We start from the raw sequence: 11,164 nt of genomic DNA on the forward strand, positions 1-11,164 counted from the left end.
AAGCTGTAAGGGGGTAATTAACATTCGTGCCCGCTCGGCTGACAGCTATTTAGCGTGAACCCCCAGGGAGTTAGGTTGATCTAAAGTAGATCGATCTAATCTCTGGGAATGGGGTCTATGTCACAAAATAACCTTAAGTTTGTTCCTGTATGGTTTATGTCCAATGCAACATATGGAAAACACTCTCTTCCCAACATAGAAACACTCGAAAACAAAATACAACACGGCTGTCGGGCCTACATGTTAAAGGGATAATAACTCTTCGTTTTGGCCAAAAAATGAATTTTCCTGGAGTAAACGACAATTTTCCCATACTTACCAATGGTTAATGAATCTATTTTTACATTCAAAGTTAGTCCCTGGTTTTTTTTTTCTAAAAAGTTTGGTTTTTTGTTAAAATCTCATAAGAGATTTTAACAGAGTATAGCCATCAATGGAGGTCACGTGGTCTAAAGACAAGCTCATATATCAGAATAATAGCTATAACTGCTGTTTTTGTGGTAAAACAGAATATATTATATTTCTGTGAGTTATTCACAATGTTTTTATTGTGAAATATAGATCTCATACGAATAGTTATTATCCCTTTAAATGATACCTTTCTGCATAATCCAGCAGATGCCCTATCTTAGGCGAAAAACAGTGTTATGAAGTTTGTTCCTGTTTTTTAAATTGTAACAAAATATGGAGAACACTCGCTCCTCAACTTAGTAATTTGAACACGGAGAAGTTGTTGAAAGATGATTGCGTCTTTTAAAACGTCTTGAAAATTGCGTTAGATGCACTTTGGGCAAAAAATGCGTTAGATACGCTTTGTGCGTTTCACAGTCGGCTGTCGTGCTTGAAAAGTCTGAAATAATTAATAAATATATAAGCATACAGTTCAAAATAAGAGTATATGCAGGTGTATATATAACAAAAACCAATTCCTCAACTGTGTGGCAGCATGCTTTTTACGATTCTCGGGGGCAGATGAAGGATTATTTGAAGGGGGTCTGCAATGCGAAGCCAACTCTCTTTCTCTCCCCCCCCCCCCCTGAAGTGGGGTTTGGGGCCTGCTGGTGCTGGACAGAGTTTAACCTCAAAGTGAAATCAATGCTGCACATGTTACCAAACACATTTCTTTTATTTTATCAATTCCTATTCAAAGTCTTTTGCAACATCTAAAAGGCAACAGATCAAACTAGCAATCCATTCCAAACAGTCATATATTTGAGGGTTTTCTAACACAAAGATTAATCAGCAAAATCAATTCATTTTATTATCATATTAGTATGAAAAAAATTATATGAGACTGATCATTTGAATTATGTTAGTCGATAAATACACAAATCCTATACATGACATGCCATCATAAGAAACAAGATCAAAATACAAATTAAATGATATCTTTTCTAAACAACACTTTTACAACTTGCATAAATCTAAACATAACTAGTATAGTTCTTTTTACTTTGAAATGATAGATTTGCAAGATATTCCTTATTCTTCATGTTAGAGCCTCCTTCTAATTCACAAGTAACAAGTTGCGCTGCTGCGTTCACATGAAATATCTATTTTTGGTATCTTGGTATCTATTTGCGGTATCTTGTGATCACAGTCTGTGCCCTTAATTCCCCACAGTGTTATTACGGGCAGCACGAGCAAGTTTCTTTCAAAGCTGTAATTTATTCACAGCGCTGCCAGTAATTACTCAAGGCACAGACCGTGATCACAAGTTACCGCAAATAGATTTTTAGAAAATAGATTTTCATGTGAACGCAGCCTTAGGTGCATCTCAGATGTCTAAGGGTCCATTCAGAATGAGAAGAGCTGGTTGATAGCTGGTCAATGGCCTAAATATGGCAGACTTAAATGAAAGAAAGGCTTACAGACATGGGGAAACTGTAGGACCCACTGCTCCTGCCCCCACTGAAAACCTGTGGACTGGCAAGATTTATGTGAAACACAATACATAAAAATAAAAAATAAGTTACTTTCTTTTAACAAGAATTAAAACCAGAATAAAAATTCACAGTCACCTCTTGTTGTTTGGTTTCAAATGAAATTTTAATTTTATTTTAATTTATGCTGTTGACCAGCTAGCAACCTGCTCTTGTCATTCTGAACCGTCCCTATGGCACCATTTCCATACCCTATCATACTTAGTGTGGATCAATCTATATCTGAGGGGATTTCACTAAATTGCAATCAACTTAAGCGGGTTAGATGTCTGTCATGCCTACTAAAGCTGCTAGGGGGTAATTTATTATCGTTTAACAGCTTCAGTAGGCATGCCAGACATCTAAGCCCCTTAAGCTGAAATCAATTTAGCAAAAAAAAAAAAAAAACTTTCCGGTGGATCAATCCTATAAGTTTAATCTAGATATGGGAACCTAGTCTCAGAGCGACCTAACTCTCTGGGGGTTCAAGCTCAATTGCTGTCAGCCGACCACGCACGGAAGTTAATTACCCCCTTACAGCTTTTAGTAGGCGGGACAGACATTTAAGCCAGCTAATCTGACAGTAATCTAGTGAGACTCCCCACGGGATAGATCAATCTACAATCTGTGGGAATGGGGTCTTAGAAATCATTTCATGTCTTAAAGAAGACATTATACACCAGCATCTGCAAATACATTTCTAAACAATGCAACAGGATATATATCAGGCCTCACTTTTGGGTCAATGTTATCATCAAACTCCTTTCTGACTACGGCATCAGTATAGAAATTACTTTCTTCTTTCATCCCCAAAGCAGAATCTTTTTTGACAGACTGCGGTGAAAGCATGGGTGAAATATTCTCACCTTGAAGTTCTTTCTTGATAGACTGAACTGATAAGCTGGGGTGGATCTCTCTTTCATGTTGTGTACAAGTATTTTTTAAACTAAAGTTCTTTTTACAATACTGGCATTTGAATGGCTTTTCAACAGTGTGGATCCTTCTTTCATGTCTTAAACAGTTACTTTTTAAACTAAAGTTCTTTTTACAATACTGGCATTTGAATGGTTTGTCACCAGTGTGGGTCCTTTCATGTGATAAACAGTTACTTTTTGTACTAAAACTCTTTTCACAATACTGGCATTTGAATGGTTTTTCACCAGTGTGGATCTTTTCATGTGATAAACAAGCACCTTTTGTACTAAAACTCTTTTCACAATGCTGGCATTTGAATGGTTTTTCACCAGTGTGGGCCCTTTCATGTGATAAACAGTAGCTTTTTGCATTAAATCTCTTTTCACAATACTGGCATTTGAATGGTTTTTCACCAGTGTGGGTCCTTTCATGTAGTGAACATTTATGCTTTTCAAAAAAACTCTTTTCACAATATTGGCATTTAAATGGTTTTTCTCCAATGTGAGTTCTTTCATGTCTTGTGCATTCACTTTTTGTAAGAAAAATCTTTTTACAGTACTGGCATTTGAATGGTCTTTCACCAGTGTGGATCCTTTCATGTGTTAAACAGTTACTTTTTGTACTAAAACTCTTTTCACAATACAGGCATTTGAGTGTTTTTTTACCAGTGTGGTTCCTTTCATGCTCTGTACGTTTATGTTTTTCAATAAAACCCTTTCCACAATATTTGCATTTAAATGGCTTTTCTCCAGTGTGGGTTCTTTCATGCACTGTACAGTAGTTTTTTGTACTAAAAATCTTTCTACAGTATTGGCATTTGAATGGTTTAACACCAGTGTGGGTCCTTTCATGTATTATATATCTACTGTTTGTACTAAAACTCTTTTCACAATACTGGCATTTAAATAGTTTTTCTCTAGTGTGGTTCCTTTCATGTATTATACAGCTACTGTCTGTACTAAAACTCTTTTCACAATACTGGCATTTGAATGAATTTACTCCAGTGTGGATCATTTCATGTATTCTATGGCTACTTTTTCTTCTAAAACTCTTTTCGCAATACTGGCATTTGAATGGTTTTTCGCCAGTGTGGATCTTTTCATGTGATAAACAAGCACCTTTTGTAATAAAACTCTTTTCACAATACTTGCATTTGAATGGTTTTTCACCAGTGTGGGTCCTTTCATGTGATAAACAAGTATCTTTTGAACGAAAACTCTTTTCACAATACTGGCATTTAAATGGTTTTTCACCAGTATGGGTCCTTTCATGCACTGTACAGTTACTATTTGTACTAAAACTCTTTTCACAATACTGGCATTTGAATGGTTTTTCACCAGTGTGGATCTTTTCATGTGATACACAAGTACCTTTTGTTCTAAAACTCTTTTCACAATACTGGCATTTGAATGGTCTTTCACCAGTGTGGATCCTTTCATGTATTAAACAGTCCCTTTTTGTACTAAAACTCTTTTTACAATACAGGCATTTGAGTGTTTTTTTTACCAGTGTGGTTTCTTCCATGCTCTGTACGTTTATGTTTTTCACTAAAACCCTTTCGACAATATTGGCATTTGAATGGCTTTTCTCCGGTGTGGGTTCTTTCATGTCTTATGCAGCTACTGTTTGCACTAAAAATCTTTTTACAGTACTGGCATTTGAATGGCTTTTCACCAGTGTGGATCCTTTCATGTGATAAGCAGTTGCTTGTTTGACCAAATTTTTTTTTCACAATATCAGCATTTGAATGGTTTCTCTCCAGAGTGGATCCTTTCATGTTGTGTATACATACTTTCCATCTTTAACCTCTCATGACAGTAATGGCACTTCCAGTGAGGGTCCTGTCACTTACCACAACACTTGCATTTGAATTGTTTTTATCTGCATTGGACAATTCAATGTTTAACACGAAGAAAATGTTCCTTTACAACAACAGTGCGTGGGTGGTTTTTCTACAATGCGAGCCCCTTAATACATCATGCAGTAGGATTTGTTGCAAAAAGTTAATCTCCTATCACTGAATTTGCATTTGTAAATCCCTTTGTTAATTACTGTACCGAATTCACAGGTTATCAATTCACGGTGGCTGTAATTTGAATCGTCTTTGTGGAAGCGAAGCAAAGTTAATGTTCATGCAAATGTTGCAGTCTTACCAAAGACATAATTATTTTATGATATACAGCAGAGTTACTCGTTCTATCCGTCCATATCGACTTGTTATCGTTACTAATACAGGGAGATAACTCCTTGCTAATACAGAACTCAAACTTTCCGTTAAAAAGAGCAATATACTTTTATTCGATACTTTTTATTAACCAATCTTCAGGAGAGGCCACATTCCAATTCATCAATGGGAGATTGGGAAGAAAATGTTTTTTTAAGCCACTTAAGACAGTTCATCCGAAACCTTAAATATTATTCATTATTGATCAGTAGTCATAATATAATATAAATCCTTAACAAAGTTTAATTTATTAGTAAACCTATGTGCTTTGGTTTCAGTGACCTGGTCAACAGAAAACAACATCGATAACCAACATTTCACTTTTTGACGCCGGTTGTTTGCGAAAATGTCGTTTGCTGGGAAATGAAATATTTTTATTTTAATGACGTACAAAATTTCAAAACCAAGACAATAGAAACATTTTTAGGGTCATAAACCATCAGAGGTAATTGTAGGGACTTATATGGTGTCCGAAGTTTTATTTACTTAACAAGTTTAGTGTTGATGATGAATGAATGAATGATAATAATTGATAAAAATTAGAGAAACTAAAACGTGGAAATTCTTTGAAATACAAAAATAACTTTTTTTTCAAAATTACAGCCAGAGATGATCCAATTGGCCAGTTCTTTACAGGCCTTTGTAATAAGCCGCTGTACACCCTAAGAGATAATCTTTTCAATGTGCAAAAATGATCAAACTTTCAGATTTTTTTCTATACAAAAATTAATATTTTAGTATAGCATATGTAATTCTGTTATTGTATACAACAGGACTATAGAGCAGATGATATTCTTATTTTGATGCTGCCACTTAATTAATACTGATGTTCAAATTTTAAGAAATTATATTGTCCTATAAAGTCAACATTTTCTCACTGAAAAGATAATTACAATACTAATACACTACTTTGTATCAGTAGCCATGTTTAACAAGGCACAGTGATGCCAAATATTCATTTTGAATGAAATATTTTTTTTAAATTTATAGATCTTGTATGTGTTTAAAAGCTTGGTAATCTGTGATATTTTTATGTTGAAATAGAATTGAAATGCAGTATATATATATTAATACATTCTCGTGGTTTTTATTGTACAGATGAACATCCAACAGACTTCAACTGGTTTTATGATTTTGGATGAGAAGACTACTGTAAATGTTGAAAATATCTTCAGTGGTCCCATTAAGTCTCAGCCCCCCGACAGAGCCAGCTGTAGCATTCAGCAGTGCAGTAATAGCAATAACAAGGCCAAACATAGCAGCAGCAGTCCCATAACAAAATGCAATTTTGCTGAAGGAAACAATAAGTTGACTCCGCACAATATCAGTAACAGTAACAAGACTCAACGAGCAGACAGTAGCATTGATGCTTCACAGAAGTCTAGTTGCGGTAATAGCAGTGATGGTCAACCCTTTAACAGTGACACCAGCAAGGACAGTAGCAGTAGTGTTAAGAGAGCTAATTCAAAGTCGACTGGAAGCAGAAGCCAGTGTGGTGATGAGGATAAAATGCACTGTGAGCAGTACACAGAAATGTTGGCTAAAAGCGTGTATAGCAAGAGGAATCACAGTGATATCATGGAGGCTGAGCATTCAGAAATGAAAGATGACAGCATCAATAATAAAACAAATAGTGATGGAGTTTCATCTTGCGGTAGTGACATCATTGATGATAATACCAGTCAAAGTAACGTAGCCAAGAAGGAAGAAACAAGAACTGAAAATAAGGCTGACACTACTTGTATCAGTAATAACAGCAACAGTGACGGTGCCACTGATGGTAACATTGCTAGTGGTGGCGATAGCAGTAACAGTACCACTGATGCACTTTGGGCAAAAAATGCGTTAGATGCGCTTTGTGCGTTTCACAGTCGGCTGTCGTGCTTAAAAAGTCTAAAATAATAAATAAATATCTAAGCAATAACCCCCATACAGTTCAAATTAAGAGAATATATATATATATATATATATATATATATATATATATACAGTTCAAAATGAGAGTAGGCCTATATACAGGTGTATATATACTAAAAAAACCAATTCCTCAACTGTGTGGCAGCATGCTTTTTACGATTCTCGGGGGCAGATGAAGGATTATTTGAAGGGGGTCTGCAATGCAAAGCCAACTCTCTTTCTCTCCCCCCTGAAGTGGGGTTTGGGGCCTGCTGGTGGTGGACAGAGTTTAACCTCAAAGTGAAATCAATGCTGCACATGTTACCAAACACATTTCTTTTATTTTATCAATTCCTATTCAAAGTCTTTTGCAACATCTAAAAGGCAACAGATCAAACTAACAATCCATTCCGAACAGTCATATATTTGAGGGTTTTCTAACACAAAGATTTATCAGCAAAATCAATTCATTTTATTATCATATTAGTATGAAAAAAATTATATGAGACTGATCATTTGAATTATGTTAGTCGATAAATACACAAATCCTATACATGACATGCCATCACAAGAAACAAGATCAAAATACAAATTAAATGATATCTTTTCTAAACAACACTTTTACAACTTGCATAAATCTAAACATAACTAGTATAGTTCTTTTTACTTTGAAATAATAGATTTGCAAGATATTCCTTATTCTATATGATAGAGCCTCCTTCTAAGTCACAAGTAACAAGTTGCGCTGCATTCACATGAAAAATCTATTTTCTAAAAATCTATTCGCGGTATCTTGTGATCACAGTCTGTGCCCTTAATATCCCATGGTGTTATTACGGGCAGCAAGAGCAAGTTTCTTTCAAAGCTGTAATTAATTCACGGCGCTGCCAGTAATTACTCAGGGCACAGACCGTGATCACAAGTTACTGCAAATAGATTTTTAGAAAATAGATTTTTCATGTGAACGCAGCCTTAGGTGCATCTCAGATGTCTAAGGGTCCATTTAGAATGAGAAGAGCTGGTTGATAGCTGATCCATGGCCTAAATATGGCAAACTTAAATGAAAGAAAGGCTAACAGACATGGGGAAACTGTAGGACCCACTGCTCCTGACCCCACTAAAAACCTGTGGACTGGCAAGATTTATGTGAAACACAATACATAAAAATAAAAAATAAGTTACTTTCTTTTAACAAGAATTAAAACCAGAATAAAAATTCACAGTCACCTCTTGTTGTTTGGTTTCAAATGAAATTTTAATTTTATTTTAATTTATGCTGTTGACCAGCTAGCAACCTGCTCTTCTCATTCTGAATTGTCCCTACGGCACCATTTCCATACCCTATCAGATAACCTTTCAGATGGATCAATCCTATAAGTTTGATCTAGATATGGGAACCCAGTCTCAGAGCGACCTAACTCTCTGGGGGTTCAAGCTCAATTGCTGTCAGCCGACCATGCACGGAAGTTAATTACCCCCTTACAGCTTTTAGTAGGCGGGACAGACATTAAAGCCAGCTAATCTGACAGTAATCTAGTGAGACTCCTTGCGGGATAGATCGATCTACAATCTGTGGGAATGGGGTCTTAGAGATCATTCCATGTCTTAAAGAAGACATTATACACCAGAATCTGCAAATACATTTCTAAACAATGCAACAGGATATATATCAGGCCTTACTTTTGGGTCAATGTTATCATCAAACTCCCTTCTGACTACAGCATCAGTACAGAAATTACTTTCTTCTTTCATCCCCAAAGCAGAATCTTCATTTTTGACAGACTGCGGTGAAAGCATGGGTGAAATATTCTCACCTTGAAGTTCTTTCTTGATAGACTGAACTGAAAAGCTGGGGTGGATCCCTCTTTCATGTTGTGTACAAGTATTTTTAAAACTAAAGTTCTTTTCGTAATACTGGCATTTGAATGGCTTTTCACCAGTGTGGATCCTTCTTTCATGTCTTAAACAGTTACCTTTTACAGTGAAGTTCTTTTTACAATACTGGCATTTGAATGGTTTTTCACCAGTGTGGGTCCTTTCATGCAGTGTACATTTATGCTTTGTACGAAAACTCTTTTCACAATACTGGCATTTGAATGGTCTTTCACCAGTGTGGATCCTTTCATGTGTTAAACAGTCCCTTTTTGTACTAAAAGTCTTTTCACAATACTGGCATTTGAATGGTTTTTCACCAGTGTGGATCCTTTCATGTGATAAACAAGTAGCTTTTGTACTAAAACTCTTTTCACAATGCTGGCATTTGAATGGTTTTTCACCAGTGTGGATCCTTTCATGTGATAAACAAGTAGCTTTTGTACTAAAACTCTTTTCACAATACTGGCATTTGAATGGTTTTTCACCAGTGTGGGTCCTTTCATGTGATAAACAAGTAGCTTTTGTACTAAAACTCTTTTCACAATGCTGGCATTTGAATGGTTTTTCACCAGTGTGGGTCCTTTCATGCAGTGTACAGTTATGCTTTGTACGAAAACTCTTTTCACAATACTGGCATTTGAATGGTCTTTCACCAGTGTGGATCCTTTCATGTGTTAAACAGTCCCTTTTTGTACTAAAACTCTTTTCACAATACTGGCATTTGAATGGTTTTTCACCAGTGTGGATCTTTTCATGTGATAAACAAGTACCTTTTGTACTAAAACTCTTTTTACAATACAGGCATTTGAGTGTTTTTTTACCAGTATGGTTCCTTTCATGCTCTGTACGTTTATCTTTTTCAATAAAACCCTTTCCACAATATTGACATTTAAATGGCTTTTCTCCAGTGTGGGTTCTTTCATGTCTTATGCAGCTACTGTTTTCACTAAAAATCTTTCTACAGTACTGGCATTTGAATGGTTTAACACCAGTGTGGGTCCTTTCATGTTTTAAACACTTACTTTTTGTACTAAAACTCTTTTCACAATACTGGCATTTAAATAGTTTTTCTCTAGTGTGGTTTCTTTCATGTATTATACAGCTACTGTTTGCACTAAAACTCTTTTCACAATACTGGCATTTGAATGATTTTACTCCAGTGTGGATCATTTCATGTGTTCTATGGCTACTTTTTCTTCTAAAACTCTTTTCGCAATACTGGCATTTGAATGGTTTTTCACCAGTGTGGATCTTTTCATGTGATAAACAAGCACCTTTTGTAATAAAACTCTTTTCACAATACTGACATTTGAATGGTTTTTCACCAGTGTGGGTCCTTTCATGTGATAAACAAGTAGCTTTTGTACTAAAACTCTTTTCACAATACTGGCATTTGAATGGTTTTTCACCAGTGTGGGTCCTTTCATGCATTGTACAATTATACTTTGTACTAAAACTCTTTTCACAATACTGGCATTTGAATGGTTTTTCTCCAGTGTGGGTTCTTTCATGATTTGTCAAACAACTTTGAGTATGAAAAATCTTTTTACAGTACTGGGATTTGAATGGTTTTCCTCCAGTGTGGACGCTTTCATGTCGTGTATCCATACTTTCCATCTTTAACCTCTCATGACAGTAATCAGGGGCGGATCAAGAGATATTTTCTGACAGTCTTCCAAATTATCTTTGTTGATCCAACCTACATTTTTGACAATGTAAACTTGAAAATCTGACCGTGATCCGGAAGACCCAGAAGACGGCCTAAATCCGCCCCTGGTAATGGCACTTCCAGTGTGGGTCCTGTCACTTACCACAGCACTTGCATTTGAATTGTTTTTATCTGCATTGGGCAATTCAATGTTTAACACGAAGAAATGTTCCTTTACAACAACAGTGCGAGGGTGGTTTTTCTACAATGCGAGCCCCTTAATACATCAAGCAATAGGATTTGTTGCAAAAAGTTGATCTCCTATCACTGAATTTGCATTTGTAAATCCCTTTGTTAATTACTGTACCGAATTCACAGGTTATCAATTCACGGTGGCTGTAATTTGAATCGTCTTTGTGGAAGCGAAGCGAAGTTAATGTTCATGCAAATGTTGCAGTCTCACCAAAGACATAATTATTTTATGATATACAGCAGAGTTGCTCGTTCTATCCGTCCATATCGACTTGTTATCGTTACTAATACAGGGAGATAACTCCTTGCTAATACAGAACTCAAACTTTCCGGTAAAAAGGGCAATATACTTTTATTCGATACTTTTTATTAACCAATCTTCAGGAGAGGCCACATTCCAATTCATCAATGGGAGATTGGGAAGAAAACGTT

At 35.9% G+C, this 11,164-nt stretch overlaps 3 protein-coding genes across 3 annotated transcripts; 1 reads left to right on the top strand and 2 right to left on the bottom strand.

Moving 5' to 3' along the window:
* Positions 1–1,105: 1,105 nt before the first annotated feature.
* Positions 1,106–4,027, bottom strand: LOC106166606 (uncharacterized). Its single transcript, XM_087018922.1, has one exon. It carries the CDS (start codon positions 3,849–3,851, stop codon positions 2,595–2,597), a length of 1,257 nt encoding a protein of 418 aa, XP_086875048.1. The 5' UTR covers positions 3,852–4,027; the 3' UTR covers positions 1,106–2,594.
* A 1,310-nt stretch (positions 4,028–5,337) lies between these two features.
* Positions 5,338–6,981, top strand: LOC147760312 (uncharacterized). The gene is made up of 2 exons (XM_087018923.1): positions 5,338–5,506; positions 6,160–6,981. Exon 2 carries the CDS (start codon positions 6,160–6,162, stop codon positions 6,961–6,963), a length of 804 nt encoding a protein of 267 aa, XP_086875049.1. The 5' UTR covers positions 5,338–5,506; the 3' UTR covers positions 6,964–6,981.
* A 297-nt stretch (positions 6,982–7,278) lies between these two features.
* LOC147760313 (uncharacterized) lies at positions 7,279–11,085 on the bottom strand. The gene has a single exon (XM_087018919.1). The coding sequence runs from the start codon at positions 10,447–10,449 to the stop codon at positions 8,575–8,577; it is 1,875 nt and encodes a 624-aa protein (XP_086875045.1). The 5' UTR covers positions 10,450–11,085; the 3' UTR covers positions 7,279–8,574.
* Positions 11,086–11,164: the final 79 nt, after the last annotated feature.

The sequence above is a fragment of the Lingula anatina genome, chromosome 8 (genome assembly GCF_051362555.1).
Source record: "Lingula anatina isolate TDL-2025a chromosome 8, LinAna3.0, whole genome shotgun sequence".
NCBI lineage: Eukaryota > Metazoa > Brachiopoda > Lingulata > Lingulida > Lingulidae > Lingula > Lingula anatina.

Coding starts and splice junctions, on each gene's coding strand:
- LOC147760312 (XM_087018923.1), top strand. CDS start 6,160: ATGAACATCCAACAGACTTCAACTGGTTTTATGATTTTGGATGAGAAG.
- LOC106166606 (XM_087018922.1), bottom strand. CDS start 3,851: ATGATCCACACTGGAGTAAATTCATTCAAATGCCAGTATTGTGAAAAG.
- LOC147760313 (XM_087018919.1), bottom strand. CDS start 10,449: ATGGAAAGTATGGATACACGACATGAAAGCGTCCACACTGGAGGAAAA.